Raw genomic sequence first — 21,559 nt, forward strand, 5'->3', positions numbered from 1 at the left:
AGGAGTCGAGCAAGATAAAAAAAAAAAATTAAAAACTAACAAAAAAAACCTAATGAAGTAATAAAAAGTGAAAGTGGAGATGGGAATGTTAAGGAGGGATGAGTGAAGGAGTGCAAATGGCCTTTTTGGCTCTCACAGTCTGACACAAACTCTCTGTGGTGCCAAGAAGAGCCTGATTGTTTAATGTCACAGCTGAATATTTTCCATTCACGTGTCTTGCTCACAAATATTCCTTTGGCCTCTGAGAATCTCTCTTTCACTACTGAAAAAAAAGTTTATTTAACTTTAATTTATTCATATTCTATATATTCTAATCATGTAGAAAGTATTCCAGATTTGCTGCGTCGCATTCAGCTCAAAGGTTTAAAAAAACCAAAACAAAACGTTCTTTTTTTTTCACAGTGTCTGCAGAGCGGAAGCCGCCGCTGCCGTCGGACATCGCGGTCATCATGTACACCAGCGGCTCCACCGGCGTCCCGAAGGGCGTCATGATCTCCCACAGCAACATCATCGCCGGCATCACAGGGATGGCCGAGAGGATCCCCAACCTGTGGTAACCAGCATGGCCACACCAACTCACCTGTGATCTCCAGTTTTAGAACTGTGGCGTTTGAATCTGGACGATATCTTTGATCCATGATAAAGGAAAAAAAAAAAAAAAAAAAAAAAAAAAAAAATATATATATATATATATATATATATATATATACTATATTTGCATATATATCTACATTGATTTTGTTGAAAGTCCACAGTCTTGTGATAGATATAAGAAAGTATTATAAAATAATAGCTTTGGGTTTTTTTTTTTTATTTGCATGCGAACTCCACATAGAAAGAAGATCGTAGAATTTACTGTTTTATTTTCAGCTTGAGTCATTCTGAAGCTTAAAAAACATTCTCTTTTTGCTCGTCTATTTGTATATATATATAAAAAAAAAAAAATTATCTTTCATTATTCATTTCATTATCCAGTTCTGAGTAAAAACCAACACACGTGCGGTTTTAAAAACTTTTCTCTTCACGTTTCTGCACAAACACCCCCGTCGCTGCGTGTTTAAAAGGAATGCTTTGAATTATGGGAAATATGTTTCAGCCAGTATCATCACACAAGCCAAGTGTTTACATTAAAGCCAAAGCCCACCCGGCCCTCTGGGGACTGAGGCGGGGGGCGAGAGGAAACACATGGAGATGGAGAAAGAATCTGGGAGGAAGGGAGTTGTAAAAAGATGGATGGGTGAAAGAGGAGTCATGAACAATCTGAGTGAGATTACAGGAAACTTTGCTTTTGGGCTTTGGGTGATGTGACTGTAGACCTCAGACTGATTGAAGCCTTGTTTCAAACAGCTTCATACAAATGGGATTCATTTATTGGTGTGGATTTATGTGTGGCAAGCAGAGAGTAGCTGAATTTTGAAAGGATGAGGTGAGGCTCCTAATAATAAATTGTCTCTATTCCTGCTGTAAGAAGCCATATCATAGGTGCATGGGACATCCAATAATGTAATAATGGCCAATAGCATGATCATTTTAGCTGATTTAAATGCAATGAAGTCAATAATATAACAGGATATTTTGCCATTTTCACAGTAATCTAAGATGTTATAAGGGTTGCATTTAAAAAATAAAAGAATCCTTTCAAAATGTAAAAGGTGCATCTAGCAATGTAATAAGTGTTTTTAATTGTTTTCACAGTGAGGACGACACCTACATTGGCTACCTGCCTCTGGCACACGTACTGGAGCTGAGCGCTGAGCTTGTCTGTGTTGCATACGGCTGTAGGATCGGATACTCGTCTCCTCAAACTCTTGCTGATCAGGTGAAGTATTTGAAAAAAGACAAATTATAAATCTGATCATATTGTTTGAACATTTTGGAACACTTCAGTATTTGAAAAGCCTTAACCATGTTAGGATGTTGCTTCTTCTTTTTCTCACCAAAAGTCAACCAAGATCAAGAAAGGAAGCAGGGGGGACACTAGCGTCCTGCAGCCCACCCTGATGGCAGCCGTCCCGGTACGTGAAAGGGACAATGAACATACCACATATCGCTAATGTGCAACAAGACTTGCAGGACGAGCCTACAGAATCTGCAGGATTCGGTTTCCTTTTCCTTAAATTTTTAAAGTAACTTTTAAAGTAACTTTTAAAGTAACAAATATGGCGTTTTTGGATATTGAGATCTTCTTTTCTTGTTTCAAACAAACCAAAATTATATATATATATATATATACACACACACTGTATGCTTGCTGGCCGTACTCTCTCCTTCTCTCACAAATCACCATGACAATCACTCCCCACCCCCATCCCAGACCCCACCTCGTCCCACCCCCCCGCCGTCCTTCGCCAGCCCCCATCTCCCTGTGGTCGTAGTGTAAAGGGCAGAGGGCCCCGGTTTCTGGAACCATTCACAGCTGTAAACAGAACGTGAGAAAGCCCCCTGTGGTTCTCCCCACGATACACACACACACACACACACACACACACACACACACACACACACACACACACACACACACACACACACACACACACACACACACACACACACACACACTAACAAACTGTTTGCTGTGATATGACAACGAGCTGTTGCATGAATCTTGAGTCCACTTCCTCTGTCACTGCCTCACACACACGCACACACACACACACACACACACACACACACACACACACACACTGAAAACAGCTGTTTTTTGTGCTTCATTGGCCTTTTTTTTAGATTTGTATCCTTTCCTCCCTTTTTTATGACAGCTCCACATTTTGAGGACATCGTGTTGATGTGGATGATGAACTTTGCTCTAATATGAGGATTTATCCATTTGTCCATTTGACAGGACATAATGCAACCAGATTATGTTCACAGTTGTCCTCTTCCTGTCACAACTTGACCCTATTCTATAGTACTTTCCAGTCTTCATTGTGTCAAGCATATACATGTTGAGTAGAGCAATTCAATTTTATATTCATGTATAAAAATAAATTGAGCATGTTTAAAAAAACAGTGGCGGGTTATAATTAATAAGGTTATCATTAAAATATAACTTATTAAGGATAAAAAGGAAAAGTTCCCTCTCTTCCTCTCCATTTTCTAGTCAGTTCATTGTCATTAAACCTGTTAATTTAGTGTATTACCATACTGTAATATTAAAATATTACAGGTTTAAACTGCACTTTTTTTTAACTTTTAATTCTACGATTTAAAAAAGTTGTATATTTTTGATTTGTGTAATCATAAGTGACTGTTTCCAAGTGTTGGCATCACAAACTGCTTGCAAAGATCTACCTTGATCAGCAGATTAGATAATAAAGTAGAGGATTCAGATCATGATATTTGTAGTTTCTTCTCCCCCACTTCTAATGTTCTTAATTCAATTTAATCTTGTGGATTCTTGTGGTTCCTCTCTGGTTAGTTCTAGTAATTCTTCAGCGAGCCTTATACTTATGCAATCGATGCTAAAAAAGCACACATCTGTTCCATATTGTACAGTTTTCTTTCTTTATTAAAATGTGCTTACTCCCTTCTGGGACGTTTTACAAAAGGAGTAACATAGGGTTCAGACTTGGGTGAGAACTGTCATTGAGAGTAAGTCATTAAAAAGTTACGATAGCTACAAATAGTTTCAGATGTTTAAGCTGTTTATATTGACTTTAAAAACATGCAACATCGCATGCAAAGTCACACATTTTCTTGCATGCAGCTTCCTTCCACAATCTAAACACATGCTTGTTTGGTTGTAGGTGACTAGAACATTTGCCAGAAGCCTTTGTATGGATGATCGTCTGCCTCTGTAATAGATTAGCTACCGGTTCATGTTGTACCCATTGATTATTATTAGCTGTTTTCCGCTCTTTGTGACACACTATGTTTACTCAAGGTTTTTCAAGTGAAAATAGGAAACTTTTGTTGCGCTTTGGATGTGCGCGTACACAACAATGATGCTCGTAGTCATGGAAAACGCAACTTTTCCGATACGCTGCCACTTGGCACACCCACCACAACCTTAGTGAATAGTGAGTTTATGGACAATAACAACAATGGCGGCCTACATTGTGTCATGACGCCCAGTCTATTTTCTCCTGGCACTGAGTAGTTTTATGGCTGAGAGTCACCAACTGCATATAGCAATCCAACTGCATCGTCAGTCCGCACGAATGTCCGTGTACTCGTCATTGGTAATGTTTTTAGTGTGTTGTTCTCTGTGTGCCTGTGTGTGTGATTTTATTACAAAAACAACCAATAGTGCCAACTTGTGTCCTGGCCAACCTATTTACATCCTTTTCAGTATTTCTCTGCATGTAAAGGCAAATCTTTTCTGTAACAAAAACACAAAAACGATGCATTTTCACTTGAAATGTTCTGTAAACGGCGTCAAAGACCGATCAAATTGCTGCAACTAAACCAATCAAATTAAATCAGTAAATAAATGCTTAAATCTACTGGTCATGAACAAGCATTTCTCCGCATGAAAAGGAAAAAATCTTTCTGAAATTAAAATGGTGCATTTTCACTTGAGCTGGTTTACTGATTTACTATGAGTCTATTGTAGACTTACTTAAAGACGCAAAACTGTGGCTCTAATCGTCTATAATGTAGATTGTTGTATTTTTTTCACTCTTAAGAGTCAAATACAAAGTAATGTGCTCTCCTAGCATTCATCTTCCATCCATCTGTGATATTTTTATGGTTGTAATTCACTTTGCTACATCTTTTTCTATCCATCCTCACCTGTCGTTCACCTTTTATTGGCTGCAGGAGATCATGGATCGTATCTATAAGAACGTGATGACCAAAGTGGAGGAGATGAGCTGCGTTCAGCGGACGCTCTTCATCCTGGCGTACAACTACAAGTTGGAACAGCTGGCCAAAGGATACAGCACACCTCTGTGTGACAGGTACTTTAAATCTATACGACCTGTATTACTTGTCAAAGTGCCGGACGGCTGTTCTGAATGCCTCTTCGCTCTGTGATCTGTACATCCAGGCTGGTATTCAGTAAAATCCGGTCTCTTCTCGGTGGTCAGACGAGGGTCTTGCTCTCGGGTGGAGCGCCACTTTCGGCAGCCACTCAGCGCTTTATGAACGTGTGTCTCTGCTGCCCGGTGGGCCAAGGGTACGGCCTGACCGAGACCTGCGGCGCTGGAACCATTAGCGAGTGTAAGCAGAGGAATGAAAGACTCACAGTAAGACACATTTAGCATGTCAGTAGTGTATGTGAAGCCATCCATCCATTGTTAGTACTTGAATTGTTCGTATTAATATTGCTGAAGCATCACATTGGTAGAAAGATGGACTGAAACCTGGACAAGTTGCAGATCCACCGCTTAAGGGCAATTGAGAGTCTCCTATTAACCTAACAAGCAGTTGAAGACATTGGGCTGTGGTAGAAAGTAGGGAAACCAGGAGAAAACCCACTCACTCAGAGAGCGAACATGCAGACTCCATACAAAAAAAGGCCCCGAGCCCAGAAACCATGAATGAAATGTAATTCCAAGGCAACAGTTGTTTATCCTCTCTGCAGGAGTAAACATGTTTTAGATAGAAGAAGCAATTCTGTAATAGCACCAGAACTTCACAGCTTTTTTTCCATGACAACGTTTTCAAGTAGAAATGGCAAAGTGTTTGGTTTAAAGTGCTCGCAATTGTTTTTTCAAAACACTCCGTCTCCATGTAAATGGAGGAAACGAAACTTTTCGGCAATGCTGGTAACTACACATGAGCACTAGGGTCCGAGTAGATGGGAATGAAAATACAAAAAACAAAGTTTCCAGTTGATCGTTGGCATGGAAACAAGGCCTCAAATGCACGACTGGAAAAACAGAGCTTAGCTTAGAGCAAAACAACGTTTTTTCACATCATCCGAAGGAGATCAAATCACCTGCAGACAGGAAGGCTAATGGAGATTTAAAGAAGATAATGTACCTGGAAGTGGCACGGACTCACAACACATTGTGTTTTATACAAGGGGGGTAGAAGTAGGTGAAATACATTTGGGCTCGACTTCTACAGTAAGTTCACTGAGAACAACACGGGGGCAGGAAGTCAAGAGACTGTAAATACAAACATAAAAACAAGTTATGGACAAAAATCATCCATGAACAAACCTAACACATTACTATACGGTGTATTGACAATAATCTGGCAAAGCCATGCCATATATTACATAGACAAAAATACTGTATCCAAAACTATAATATGTGATTTGTTTTATTTCTACGGACTGTCAGGAACCTCAGAATATTGTATATAATGTAATCTAATGTAATAACTGTCCCCACACATGTACTTTTATGCAATAAGTTAAGTTTTCCTTTTAATTTTACAGTGACAAGTATACAAGGTAAGTATATTTCAATGTTTATTTACTCATGTATTTTCATTGGTTTATTTCCAGCACTAAAAGTAATTGATGGAATGTCTTGATTAGACTTAGACCCCATTTACACATTTTTGTTGTTGTTGTTTTCGTTTCAGAAAACTTTCGTGTTTAAACGGCAACGTTTAATTTTCTTACATCTTAATTCTTAATTTTTGCAAGAACGCTAAAAATGTCGTAGTTAGCATGCCAGGCCATGAGTGTGTGCCGTTTGTTGTTTTTATAATGAAACCACACACATTTGCAGAGAACAATATGCGATAAATACAAACAATGGCCAGTACACACTTGCAAAAGAGATTATTAATCTCAATATGTTTCTCCTGAATAAATAAAGGCTAATGAAATGAATGAAACATTCTGGGCTATTCTGGGTGAAGCAACAAAAGTTGTTGTGTAAAGGGGGTCTTAGAAATATAGTTGTTGAGTCAAAAGTCAAATCAGTTGATGTCAAATAAACCATGACACCTGGAGGACAAGTGGAGCAGTGTATTGACAGCACCTGTCTGCAGTCTTTCAGCAGGATCAATCTGCTCTCCAGTGTGAGACAATAGCCAATAGTCCAGTTGGATTTTAAATAATTACATTTTGTATTGTTGAGAAGAAATTCAGTTTCATTATCTTACTACCCTTCAGGCAATATTTCTTTGAAAGAAGGTTGTGTGGATTTGCATAAATGTGTGGAGTTTGCGGTTTCCTCAGAGATAAAAAGCAGTGGGAGAAGGCACGAAGGGGAAGGAGAATTCTGGGAAAATGGATGACAGGAAAATGATTATTATGCGTGGGAGCCGGAAACACAAGGGAGTGTGTTTTCTGTTTCGAAAAGAAAGAGAGGAGTGGAAAAATCAACATTAGTAACAAGCCATTCTATAACCTGCTCCAAAAAGTTGTGACACTGCATAAAACTGGTTCATAATCAGTTAATAATATGTTCTCAGGGGACTTTATTCTTATTTCTTCTTTCAGAAAATACCTGTCGCAGATGATGCATTCATAGTGCATTATTACTTAAAACCAACATTTCAGTTCTGACTAATTCCTCAGTTCAGTGCAGATTAAAACTATTGCTGCTCTGAAGTCTATTTCGTTCATCACAGCTTTGTTATTTGGTGATTTCTCTCCACATATAGATAACATTTTGTGACATTTTAACTGTATTTTGCACCAGAAGGCTCATTACAGATGACATCATGCTGAAATGGCTTCTATTTCACTTATTAATTTTAACTTATTCAGAAATTGTGAAAAGACATTGGATCAAATATAAACAGTTTAATGTTTTCGTTGCACTTCACTGCATTAAAATGAAGGGAAAGGACATGCTCTTTAAAGGGCTGTGTGCACCATTTCAGTGGGCCTCACCCGCATTTTCTTGCCAGACGATCTTCATGGAGGCGAACAATCCTGCATTGTCTTTGTATCCTTAAGTGTCAAACACAGACTGTCCACATCCACCCTGGTGAAGATTGTGGCTCCAACAAAGTCAACATTTACTGCAACATCTGCATACCCGGAGATACATTTCTTCCATACTCCAGATACTGAGCGGGCCAATATGATGAGACAGTTTAAAGAAGCTTGAGTGTTTACATCATACTGCATCTTGAGATCATTTGTGGCTACAGTTTTGTACAGGAGTTCTGACAAGAGTTTCCCATCGAATATGCCAACATTCCTCCAAACTTCTCAGACTAACAAAAAAAACGCAGTTTCTTCCCGAAAATATTGTTCAGTATTTGTCATGTCTGTCCCACTGATTGTGTTTTGTGAAGGGAGTGTGTGTGTCATATTTCAGTCAAATGATGTGAATCCTGTCGGGCGTTCCCAGGCTGCCCATCACTTCCTCAGGGAGGAGGTTTCCATGGCGAGGGAGCAAGTGAGGTCATGTTGCTATGGTGATGAATATTGTGGCCTGATGCTTTGTGTGTGTGTGTGTGTGTGTGTGTGTGTGTGTGTGTGTGTGTGTGTGTGTGTGTGTGTGTGTGTGTGTGTGTGTGTGTGTGTGTGTGTGTGTGTGTGTGTGTGTGTGTGTGTGTGTGTGTGTGTGTGTTTCAGTGTGGGATTACAGCACTGGGAGAGTGGGGGGACCGCTGGTTTGTTGTGAGGTCAAACTCAAAGACTGGGTGGAGGGTGAGTGAGACCAGACACACGCACGCACACACACAAAATATGCTTCTTCTTATTGCTTTTTGAACTGAGAACACAGCAATATGGTTCTGCAAAATCACACACGCACGCACGCACGCACGCACGCACGCACGCACGCACGCACGCACGCACGCACACACACTTAATGCACATATTTATGCACTCACATAAGTGCACAGATAAACGCACACTTATGAACCCACTCATGCACTCACAAGCAGGCATGCAAACAAATGGATAATCATATACAGTACCTCACGCACGCACGCACACGCACACACACACACACAAAAGCATAAACACAGATATGGCGACACTATATAACCTCACAAGGAGAGCAGAAAACGTTTCTCCATCTGCTGCATTTTCATTCTCATTCTTCAGAGCGTATTGCCTTCTTGACTTGCAGAGCAGAAAAGCTATTTAAAATGAACATACTGTTCAGTATTTGTCTTTTCATATCAGGTTTCTTTTTTGTTTTGTTTGCACACCACTGACCTTTCTTTTTAGGTGATTATCGTAGCACAGATAAGCCTCATCCTCGAGGAGAGATTCTCATCGGAGGACCCAATGTCACCATGGGATACTACAAGAAGGAGGCCAAAAACCAAGAGGACTTCATCGTGGACGGAAACGGCCAGCGGTGGTTCTGCACAGGCGACATCGGCGAGTTTCAGGAGGACGGGTGCCTCAAGATCATCGGTGAGAACTCGGGAGAGTGTCAATGGATCAGAGGGAGTCCTAACCTGGTCGTTAAAGCCGCGGTCCCACTGCACTTAATGTACCGGGGCCCAAACTCCTTAACTCTTTTGCTTTTTTTTTTTTTTTAATCTTGATGATACCGGACAGACAGACACAAACCACTGGAACACCCAACAAGAACCTACTTTCTGCCTTCTTTTCAAGATATACACACACTCAGATCCACACACGCACTTACTCTCCCTCCGCTGTGTTTGCAGATCGTAAGAAGGACCTGGTGAAGCTGCAGGCCGGAGAGTACGTCTCTCTGGGAAAAGTTGAGGCCATGCTGAAGAACTGTCCCCTTATCGACAACATCTGTGCCTATGCCAATAGGTGTGTTCGGGATACTTTACATTATTTGACTTAACGTGATGCTTACAAGGAATTTGTAACTCATCAGGTCTTCAGAATTGGAATACAGTATTGCCTGAAAAGTCACATATATTTAAGCACTAACACCTTTTTTTTCCCTCACATGTATAAATAGACATCCGTTTGCTTTGAAATCATCCCTTCATTGTCAAAGACTGGGACAAAACTTTGAGTTCTTGAACCAAAGCTGATGTTCCGTCATACAGTTACCAGGTTCTGAAGTGATTTTCCAGAGTGTGAGTCCGAAGAGCCAAACATTTTTGTGCTTTTCAAGGACGTATTGGACTCCACAGCCTGAAATGTTCATTCTGTTCTGTGTCATAACAATGGCTGTTGTGAAGGCCGCACGCTCTTCAGGCATGTATTGTTTTCATCTCCTTGTAGGGGTAAATGTCTCACTAAGAGAGGAATTGATTGCTGCCTCACTCTGTCGTACAGGCATGCAAATGTTTGCGCTCCATCACCTTATTCGTTCAGCTTTTTATATACCCGGTTTTGTTTTTTTTCCTCCTATTTGGCAGCGGTGAGACGTATGTGATCAGCTTCGTGGTGCCCAATCAGAAGCAGCTGCAGGTTCTGGCTCAGCAGTACGACATCCGAGGGTCGTGGGAAGATCTGTGCAGCAGCAAGGCCATGGAGGAGCTGGTGCTCAAGGTCGTCACCGAGGCCGCGCTGGCAGGTAGGAGTCCCAGAGAAAATCATACTTTAGCGAAGGGCTTTGAATGTGGCTGGTTCTGTTCGAGAAAAGCTGAATGTGATCATGAAAATCCGAATTTTCCTTCGAGAACTGCACAATGACTAAAACTTTTTTTTTTTTTTAACGTTTTCAAAAGAAAGTTGGGACAGTGGCATGTTTATAACGCTACAGTTTTAGCAATTTTTTTTAACAGGGACCAGAATTAAATAAAGCTCTTGCATCTCTAACTTTTCTGTTGTTTTGTTTGCACAAACAGTCTTCTCTGGACTCTGCAGGTCAGATTATCGCCTGGACTCATTTACGATGGAGGCGTCCGGTTACATAAAGTACAGAATGATGTTTAATATAATTATATAATATAATTATATTTCTGTACCTTTTCTCGGAGTTGGCGAATGTCACATCGCAGACCATGGTAGAGCCATACATGACTCTTGAGCTACTCTCTCACTTTTTAAGCTTTTTAAACACTATATGTTAAGAAACATGGTATTGTTATGTTTGTACACTAATAATTTTAAAAAGACTTTTATCTCCTGGCTCGAAAAAAACAGCTTAAAACAATAAACATTTCTAAAATGACCTAAAAAGAAAAGGGATAAAATAGCTGTAATGATGAGAAAAAGGTGAAATAGAAAAAAACAGCCACAATATCTATAAGAGTCGAAACAGCGAAACCAGGTAAAAGTCTATTAACAGCTTAGTGGTAGTTAAACACTAGAATTTGATGAGAGCAAATCTGTCCAGCGGCTTTTCTATTCACTGCAATTTTTCCCAAATCAGAAGATGGGTTCTGCAGTTTTTTCCTGAGTGTAGAAGATGTATGATGTTTGCCTTTTGATTTCATGAGTTCATATTTTTTCCTATTTTCCAGTTTGCACACATTCTTTAGTTGAAGTTGCTTGGAAATGGAGGGTTTATATGAGGGCTGCACGGGATGCCGCAAATGTATCAACCAGTTACGTTTCACTGCAGACATGCTGTCGCTCTGTTTCAAATGAGTCCGAAAAGAGAGAGAGAGAGCACTGTTATTTCGAGGAGCAAACCCAAAAGTGACTTGTGTTTTATTGTAACGACCAACATGATGTTGACCTGACGTCCTGCAGCTTGTAACTTTCTCTCCTTCTGTTTGCAGCCCAGTTGGAGCGCTTCGAGATCCCCCGCAAGATCTGCCTGAGCCCCGAGCCGTGGACCCCGGAGACCGGCCTGGTGACCGACGCCTTCAAGCTCAAACGCAAAGAGCTGAAGACACGTTACCAGGACGACATCGAGAGGCTGTACGGCGGCAAATAACACACCAGCCCCGAAACACTCCCACACACACACACACAAAAAAAAAAACGAGTGAATGTGAAAGGAAAGGTTAACGTCCTTCTCCTCACCCAGGTGTGTGTTCCTTCCTTGGAAGCCTTGATTGCTCCAGACGTTGAGTCATGAAACTTGAGTTATCGATGCTGAGCTCGGATCGTTAATTCTTTTGATGCTCTTTAGATTTCTGACTCCTCTTGGGTTAGTCGGCGTCCTGCAGGTCAGGAGACGGTTAACCTCCTCTAGTTTCTTTTGTTTTGCGTCCCGTCTGGTTTATTTTGTTTCCCACCCACAGTCGGACTGTCCCGTCCCACCCTGGCGGGACGTCTCACGGTCGTCTGAGGGCAGACGAGAGCCGATTGGTTCGAAACTCCAGAGCTTTTGTTCGCCGTAACGACTTTCGGAAAAAGGCCGAGAGAAGCACAAGTTACACCGTTGTTTAGTCTACTGATGTGACCTACAGTAACAGAGGGTCCTTTTTTTGCCTACGTGTTTGCATTGCAGATGAAATTATCGCGTAATCACTGTCGTGTTTGATAAATCAGTGCAATATGGAAATGCATCATTCCTGCCCATGTAAGGCCGTCCATTACAGCGCACTATTTCAGCATCCTCAGCAGCTGTGTGTGGGCCGGGTGAGGAACCAGCACACTTATGGAGCTTTTATCATAATTCTAAAGCTTCAGTGCGACTCAATACATCCATAAACAGCTCCGTCACTGCGGCACACCTGTTGAATTTGAGCCGATTCTGAGTTGCCTTGTAATTTAGAAAAAATGCCTTTTCTCTTTAGCGGTTGTCACATAACCAAGGCGTTAAAACTGTGACATGACTGAAATACATCTGACTATTATCACATCGCTATCAACCTTTTGATATATTTCAAAAGCTTGATAAAAAAAAACAGTATTTCAAATTCAAATAAGATTTTTGATTTTTTTTCTTCAAATAAATAGAAGTTTGAAAAATATAGTTCATATTCTAAGGATTTTTCATGATAAGATGCATTAAAATATTTTTTTTGAGGAAACAATAAAGCCATACCTTGATGACTTAACCATCTAAACCAGCTTGACTGACTCACGCCTGAGACGGTTCAGAAGGAAAAGCTCTGGTCCAGTTCTGTGCCACTACATCAATGATTCCCTTCATTTACGTTCGTATTTGATCAAATAACTTAAATAATAGTCCACAACTCAAAGGAAGAATGAAAAGAAGCTTCAAGCTGCTCAGCTCCGCGGGAAACCGGCAAAGGGTGCAGAAAATTCCCCTTTGCCGTACCTGGTTGCCATGGAAACCCCATCACTCAGCAAACAGAGTGAATTACCTGCAATGTGCAGCTTCATCGACGTTACAGGAGATAAAACAACACGTAAAGTCACGTAAACTCACGAGACGTGTCTTCGCATGAATTGTGTATTATCGTTAACCAGCTTCATTTGCTCTGCACAGACTTTAACACGAGCTTTGACCGATTCTCCACTCTGACAGACTTTCCTGTAACATCCCACTATTTATTTGTAATCTTTAAAGGAAATGACTCCAATGAAGTGAATAAATGTTACCTTTGCATTATTTGTGTGTTTTATTTTTGCTTTGCTCCACTTTTTGAAGTAAAAATGATTAAACTCTGTTGTGCGTTCAGGGTGTAAAAACAAAGTCCAGACAAACGATGGTATTAAAGTCATTTCCTCAAAGAATTGGGGATTAATTCAATTGAACTGTTGATACTTTTGAGGTGTAAATGCGCTGACTCACACAGATTCCTGGCGGTCTATGTTGAATTACATCACTCATTTAGAGATCCTGATTTCATTAATGGAATAAAAGAGCCACCCAGAAAAATACTATTTAAATGACGATGACCTGGATGAAGTGCCAATGTGAATAAAAGTGAAAAAAAATAACAAAAGAAACAATCTAAAACTTAAGATGTTTCAATAATGATTGGATTCACAGGCCTTATGTTTCACACTCTGGCACTACACATTTGACACTCATAGTTAGTAACAGATCAATGTTATATTAGTTTCAGTTAGTTTATTAGTCTTAAATATCATTTATAAGTTAAACTAATATAACAGTGATCTGTTATATTAGTTTCCATTAGTTTATTAGTCTTAAGTATAGTTTATAAGTGAAAACATTTGACACCTGATTTACTAATAATGTATATAAATTGTGCTGAATTGCATGCTTAACGAAATGGACTGCACTTTAAAACACTGAAGGCAACAATGAAAGAACAATGTAAACTGTAAGGTGATCATATTAAATCCAACCAAATTGAAATTCAGAAATAAGTTAACGGATGAAAAATGAGAAAACTGGATTTAGAGAACCCATCTTTTCACCCAACAAGCAAAAACAACAACAAAAAAAGTGATTTTGTTGTTTGGGGGGGGGTTTGTTTGTAAATTTCAAATATTCTAGATTATTCTAGAATTCATAGGAAAGGCATAAATAAGCCACAATTCTTTCTTGGTCAGTTGACACATTTAACTACTAATTTAATTCCAAGATCAACATGCATTTGTGGAGGAAAATGGACTCCTATCGCCATCATTTTGTATCATCATTTCCCCCCCATGATCCCTTCTTTATGAACTTCTGAATACATATGCATTTCATTCTCATTTTATGTCTTTTACTATGCAGCGTTTTGCTGGTTTAACATGTAATATTTGTGATGCACTCAGTGAAGTATAGTGATATTATCAATAGCTGAGCATTATATCATCATTTAACTGAATTAAGGTTGATTTATAGGAGAAATTACAAATGACCTAATCTGTGATACAAGCAGGAAAAAAAAAGAGGCATTTACAGGCTTTTTGGACTGAAAAAGTTATCACTTCTTACTATAAGTATTCCTGATCCGTTTGTATTGAACTTTCGAGAAGATTAACACACTCCTGAGTATATGATTATTTAAGCAACCCGTTAAAACATGTGCTCTTTTTTTCTACTTTTTAAAAACATGTGCCTCGGGACTTCAGTGCGCTCATGTCACAAACATGAACCTCCATCACGTGGCTCATGATGACATGTCAGGGTCTCGGTATAAATAAGTTCATCCCCTCTGTGGCTCTGCCAAAACTTCAAGAAGACCTGCAAGGAGATAGAGGGAAGCTCATACGAGACACGGCTCTTCAGCTTGGTGAGTTGACAAATCTGGACACTGTCTGACTGTGTAAAGAATTTATATCTTTGGATCACGAATCTTTAACTTAAGTGTCGCCTTTAATCGTGTTAGTGTAGATTTCAGGTAAGTTTTTTTTTCTTTTTTTCCAAGTTATTGCAAATGGAATGTTACTTTAACTGGCGTAATGCAAACGTTGAGTGAAACGTGGCAAATTACTTTCGTTTACCAACTTAAACGAGAGGAGATGTTAGATGTGCAAACCTGAACTCATAAAAATGTGTTTTTGCGTTTTTGGAATCGTTTAATTACAACTTATGTAAGACGTCAGGCGTGCGTAAATCATGCGTAAATCGTGCGTGAAGGCGCATGAACTCCTCGGCGGCATTGATACTGATCACATTACTTCTGTATCTTTTTCCTCAGCACATTTCTAAAGTCCCCTACAGAAGCTGTGCTGAAAATAATGGAGCACTTGGAAAACTCCACGGCGTCTCCCAAACTCCTCCAGGTGCACACGCAGAGCGCAGCGGGAGTCCCGGCGGACAAAAGCGGCGGGAACGCGTACCTCTACATTTTAATCGTCATATCTTTCTACGGGATCTTTCTCTCCGGTATAATGCTGGGCTACTTTCGCTCAAAGAGGCGCGAGAAGAAGAGGGTGAACATCTTCACGCGCCTGGTGCACGAGGAGCAGCAGCGGGAGTGGGGCGCGCTGCCCAAGAAGCACAGCCTGACGCTCTCGGCCGTCGCGCCCGGGCTGCCCTCGCTGCAGGTGTCCCTGCCCTTCTGCGCAAACCACGGGAAGCACTTCGGACACCTGCCACACGAGGGCGCGCTGCTCTCCCCACTGGCGTGCGCGCTGTGCACGGAGCAGAGCAGCGTCAGCTCCCTCTGCTCCTCCGGGGACACGCGCTTCACCATCGAGGAGGAGTCTGACAGCGGCACGGCGGAGGGCTCGGAGGAGAACGTCAAGGGAGGATCCGAGACCAGCGGGGATGATTCGGGATGAGCCTCCCCCCCTCCGCAGAGACTCCACCTTCAAGGCTTCACGTCTTAAAGGAGGCAAACATCGGCTGGAGGGACGATTAGGGGACTCATCATGTGCCCAACCTTTGTTTTTGTCAAATCCTGGAGTTCCACTTGTGAAACTTTAGATGGTTCCTTTCTTAATATACATTTATCTCATATGGGGCCTTAATGCACCCTATAACCTCCAGCTTCGAACTTCACTTCCTGATGGTTCACTTTCTCATGATTGACCAGCTTTTAGGAAGCATTTTATCATGTTTGTCATTCGACTCCAGCCTCATAATTTGGCCAACTGCTGCTGTGGCTGCAGCTGACGACCATATAAGGAAACTGAAGATTTCCACTTGTCTGAAGCCTGCTTTTTACACTGACAATATTTTAACCTCATATTTCACACTTGGGCCATTTTTATTAGAAACAGCCGGTACGACTGACGTAAAGAAAAATAGAGGATCACCTTTAAAGAATCCAACTATTGTGTTTAAAAAAAGGCTGGGAACAACCAAAGACGACTAAATGGCCAGCGTGTGAATCGGTTGGGATTACCAACAGCTCAAACGAGGAATTTCAACTTGGTATATTTAATGTTATGAACATGACCTTTCATATTTACACACATTTGTCTCAGCGTCACAATTTAGTTGCAGCGTGATTGTAAAAGGTCAGTTTTTCTTCTGTTTGCGTGTCCACGTGACCAAAATGAAATGTTAGGACGCTCAAGACTTTATCAGGCCTGAGTTTCACTGTTTTCTTTTAGCAATGCTGCTGTGCTCACGCCATCAGCATTAATCACATGTTGTAACCGATGCTATTGGGAAAGCCGTGACCACACCAAACTGGTCCTGCATTCTCTTAGTTAGGATTCCACATTGAGACAATCAGAAACCGAATGATTCACTGTTGCACTGTGTGTGTTTGACTGTATTTCAATGATAGTGCCCCCACCCTTCCTGCTGGAACCCCATTACCCCCCCCCCACCGCCCACCCCCACCGCACTGCTCTGGGCTGAGGATGACTCACCCTGCAGAGCGGGAGGATGAAGGGGGCCTCCCCCCACCCTACTCTCTCTCACCCACCCCGGTCTCAGAACTGGACTGGACTTGCTCTTGCCGGTCAGGACTTGAGCAGAAAGTACCTGGAACTCACTTGAAAGACTCAAGATCTTTGTCGTCGACGCGATAGGTTTACTTGATGAAAGCACTGTAGCATATGTTATTTTTGATATGTGTCACGCTGTAATTTATAAACCAAATCTTTGTAGCGTTTGAAAGGGAAATAAATGAATAAATGTTGTGGGAATTCAAAAATCCGCCTTCATCTTTGTGTTGTATGCTCTTTCACCAGCAGAGGACAGTGTTGTAGAAGGACATAGGAAGAGACTCGGAAATGAACAGAAAGCCTGGCTATTGTTACTAAGTTATTTTTAGACGAGCATACTTAGTGATTAAAATGATACAGGATAAGCCCATTAATATGTGGATATAAAGCTTTTGGAGTCTTTGGTTTTGGTTTGTCCAAATCATCCCAATTATCTTTAAAAAGTGAAGCTTTCTGAAGCCCTGGTGCTAATTAACATCCTGGACCAGCTCACTTAATCATATTCTAGTAATTAATGTGGTTGTGCCTTTGTGAAGACGGCCACAGAGGGACGAGACTGACGCAACACCTCTCTGCTTCCCTCCATCAACACCTTCAGACACTGAAGGGAGAGATGCCAACAGGCAGGTGCAGCTTTTTATCTCTTTGTTCCTTTGTTTCCTCTCAGCTGCGTCACTCCTCTCACCCATGTCACACACACACACACACACACACACACACACACACACACACACACACACACACACACACACACACACACACACACACACACACACACACACACACACACACACACACACACACACACACACACACACACACACACACACACACAGGTTATCAGCAGTACTGCAGGCTCCCAGCCCCACAACTCACACTGCAGTGACAGCTCGCCACACCAGCAACAGCATCAGCAACAGTAACAAGCGCAGGGAATACACTCCCGCACTGTGTGTGATGTGTGTGTATCGATGGTGTAACAGAAGCCAACAAGCTCAGGGGCGTCTGGGTCCTGATGGGAGGGAATAACTCCTCTCCGTCAGGCCTTTTCGCGACTGTACCGATTTATAGTTTTGAAGCTCTTCAAGGTTATTTTGTCATGTCGTCGAGCAAAATGTTTGTCATTTGACACCAGCTTCCTCATTTCCGAAGACACTTAAACCTCAGTGTTTGAAGTCTTCGAGCTCAGCTCTGTGACTGACTGATCTGGATTCATTATTATCAACCCGGTGCAAAATGTTAGCACAGCAGCTGAAAGAAAACTGGACCTTGTCAATAAGAAGCATACCGAGTCTCCCGTCATAGGCCCTGTTTACACCTTTTCAATTGAAAACACAAAAATGTTGTGTGTTTGGTGTGGTCCCAAAGTGGAACTTTTGCAGTAGTCTGGAACTCTTCTGCAATACTGCTGCAGCACATGAGAACCCTAGCCGTGGTAAATAGTCCTTTCGCACATGCGGTATCCAGAGTGTCCTTAACCCCAGTCTATATTCTCCTGGAATATTGTAGTTTTATAGTTGACTCACCTGTAACAGCAATGAAACGTGGTCGTCTGTCCACACGAAAGTCCATGTACTGGCGCCAATTCCTGGTCTGGCGCGCCCATGTCGTCTTCAGCAAAACGTGGCCGCGCAAACGCAAAATACATCTGAAATGAAAATGCAAAAAAAAAGATTCATTTTCACTTCAAACAAAGTCGTGTTGTTCATTTTTGGTCACGTCGGGGTGACTTTTCTCCATGTAATTTTCTCAATTTTCTTTTCAAAAAAATTGTGTCACGTTGAGACGATTTTATGTCTCACTTCTGTACCTTAGCAGCTTTTCTGTGTCGGTATTTCACTCTATTTCTTTTGCATCTCAGTTTTCTTCCGTTTGACATAAATCCTGTTCCTGGATTGAAACCAGGGGTCTCCAGAGTTCCTGATACCCGTGGTGTGATGCCCATTACAATCACTCTATTAGCATCCTGGCTGGCTGTATTAGCGATGATTTAGTTGTGTTATTTGGAGGGAAATGATCAGTATCCCAAAAAAAAACCTGTGCTCAGTCATACAAAAGTACGAGTGTGCATGCAGGTCGTCGTTTCAGCTGCACAAGAGATGAAATAAGGGGGGGCATTACTGCAAAGGGAGCAGAAATGCAAAATATCTGACACAAATACTTGTTGAAGCATTTGAAATCTGCTCTCCTACATGGCACAAACACGCTGCTGAATTATTCATGTACTGCAAACGCACACGACCGACCACACATGTATTATCAACCAGGAAGTTGAAGGGGGAGGGGGGGGGCGGGGGGTGCTGTTGTCTCTGTGAGAAAAGAGGGAAAAAGTGAGAGAGTGAGAAAGACAGCATCTCCCCCTCAAACAGGATGTTTATCATGTTTACCCCCCCCCCCCCCCCGGGAGTGGATGGTGGGCCGACGACCTACCTCAGGCCTCACGCATATGCGACATTAATGAGTCTGGAAATGAGTTCCTCTGCCCCCTCCTTCTCTTCTTCCTTTCTTTCCTTGTCTATCATCGCATGAAACTTTTCATTAAGCCTGATCATTAGAGTCGAGGGTTTTATGACGTGGCTGTCTGCCTTTAATAAATCCACTGAATGAAGCTGATTCAGGAGCCTCAAACATACGGCTCTGGGGCACAAGCAGGGATCGATCCAGCCCCTGGGATGACCTCAAAAAAAATGAGAAAGACAGTTATTTGTATGTAAAAAATAACTTGATTTACTGTATTAGAGTCAAAGGTCATAGTCAAACCCACTATCAGGACGTAGAAGTAACATGATCAAATGTATGCAAAATGCTGTAAATGGAGACTCTTTTAGAACATTTTCCTATATTTTCCCCTTCTAAGCTTCCTTATAGATGACATAGTGTTGAATGTGCTTCCATTTCTAGAATCTTCCAACTTGTTAATGATCTTCTAAATGATGATGCATTAAATTGAAACTTTTCAAAACTTTCTGTAGTTTTTTATCGTTGTAATGAAAGCAAGCATCTGGAGTCGTCCAAAACTATATATTTAAAGGTTATTTATGCTTCTATCTCACTGGTCAGGCCCTCTTGACATCTATTTGGGCTGTTGAGCTTAAACGTGTCCACTCAGCTGGAAATCATTAGTTAAATAACTAAAAATCAGTCATCTTATACAAGGAATATGACTTCATATAAAAGTGATTCCGAAGGTGCTAAAGCAGTATTATAATTATTCCTTCATAACTGTTATTTTTCTATAATAACCTGGATTTTGCCTGTTCAGACAAGGCTTGTTTTCCCAACATATCTTTCTGTTGTAACTGTTTAATTGTTAATGAAAGATGCATTACCAAAAACCAAAACAAAAAAAGTTACCAAAAAAGATGCCACATTTGGAAAAAAAAGTTTCTAAAATCCAACCTCCCGCATTTCAGGATAAATTCCAGAAACACCATGTTTGGTACAACGCTTCCAAGTTATATAATGCATTTCAATACTTCTTTAATGCTATCTCCATGTTTGTATATTGATGATCTGTACACATTTATGAAGTACGTTCCAGAAGATCTCGTCTCCACCCTATAACCTCGATCCAACCACCACACATCACATCCTCAATTTACAGTAGAGTTGTATCATTACTGATGCCGTTTCTGACGACGGATGTGATTCACGTTTCCTCCTGATGAAATAAGCTGCAGTGCGAGCTGGCATGGGCTGAGCTCCATTAGCAGACTATATCTGGGTCATGGAGACGGAACAAATTAGAATTCAAATTCCGGATCATTTAAAGCAGAGCAGGCAGATCTGCGTCACTCGGGCTCTCGCAAGGCTGAAGGCTATTCCCAGGGAACAATATGCACATGTTTTTCTACATTATCCATCCGTTCTGCAGATTATCCATCCATCCATCCATCCATCCATCCATCCTAGCTTTTCAGCAGTGAATTACCTCGCAGACAGTTTAGAGTCGGTGATCATCCAGAATTTCTTTTTTCTAAAAATATATTGTTGTTTTTGACTGAGTGGAAAAGATTTCAATCTGTTCTCCAGGTTGACCTTACAAAGTAATTACACATAAATCTGTTTTTATGATCATGGATGTCATGGCATTCTAGAGGCTGCCAGTGTTGTTATTGTCCAACCACTTGTGCTTGACCAGGAGAACTAGCAGAAGAACTTTCAGAACAGAGAACTCTCCCCCGTTTCCATGGCGACTCAGTTGGCACATTTTCTTTTCATTTTTTTACATTCTTTTAATAGAAGATTTTTCAAATTATAACAGTCCAGCACAGTACAAATATAGATTATCTAAAGTTCAATTAAAATACACAGCAATGATCTCACAAGTCATTAAAAGGTCTAACCTTTCAGGTAGTTACTCTTCGGTTTCCCAGGTACTTTGCTGTAAAGAGGTCCATTTGGTCGTTAATAACAAATCAAAGTATTTCCAAAGAGAAATAGTCCGACATTAAAGACCTCCAAAGATGTATTGAAGGAGGTTCACCTCCTACCCATTTGGTCATCGCAGCCTTTCGGCCCATCATAAGCAGGAAATGTAGAGTTCTTACATGATCTTAATGTTTCAGGGATACATCCCAATAGACATAATAATGGATTAGGATGTAATTGCTGTTTGATTATCACACTAAACTC

The 21,559-nt window shown here is 41.1% G+C and overlaps 2 protein-coding genes across 2 annotated transcripts in view; both read left to right on the forward strand.

Moving 5' to 3' along the window:
• Window positions 1-13,226, forward strand: part of acsl3a (acyl-CoA synthetase long chain family member 3a) — a 32,327-nt gene extending 19,101 nt beyond the window's left edge. Inside the window, exons 6-15 of the mRNA XM_080506727.1 lie at window positions 403-553; window positions 1,696-1,819; window positions 1,944-2,015; window positions 4,762-4,901; window positions 4,991-5,163; window positions 8,438-8,512; window positions 9,041-9,232; window positions 9,493-9,607; window positions 10,168-10,325; window positions 11,479-13,226. Of these exons, the coding sequence (XP_080362853.1) occupies window positions 403-553; window positions 1,696-1,819; window positions 1,944-2,015; window positions 4,762-4,901; window positions 4,991-5,163; window positions 8,438-8,512; window positions 9,041-9,232; window positions 9,493-9,607; window positions 10,168-10,325; window positions 11,479-11,636 (1,358 nt within the window). The 3' untranslated portion in view covers window positions 11,637-13,226. The remainder of the gene's footprint in view (window positions 1-402; window positions 554-1,695; window positions 1,820-1,943; window positions 2,016-4,761; window positions 4,902-4,990; window positions 5,164-8,437; window positions 8,513-9,040; window positions 9,233-9,492; window positions 9,608-10,167; window positions 10,326-11,478) is intronic.
• Window positions 13,227-14,755: 1,529 nt separating this feature from the next.
• Window positions 14,756-17,110, forward strand: kcne4 (potassium voltage-gated channel, Isk-related family, member 4). The gene is made up of 2 exons (XM_080504034.1): window positions 14,756-14,811; window positions 15,220-17,110. Exon 2 carries the CDS (start codon window positions 15,260-15,262, stop codon window positions 15,803-15,805), a length of 546 nt encoding a protein of 181 aa, XP_080360160.1. The 5' UTR covers window positions 14,756-14,811; window positions 15,220-15,259; the 3' UTR covers window positions 15,806-17,110.
• Window positions 17,111-21,559: the final 4,449 nt, after the last annotated feature.

This window comes from Blennius ocellaris (genome assembly GCF_963422515.1).
Source record: "Blennius ocellaris genome assembly, chromosome: 2".
NCBI classification, from domain to species: Eukaryota; Metazoa; Chordata; class Actinopteri; order Blenniiformes; family Blenniidae; genus Blennius; species Blennius ocellaris.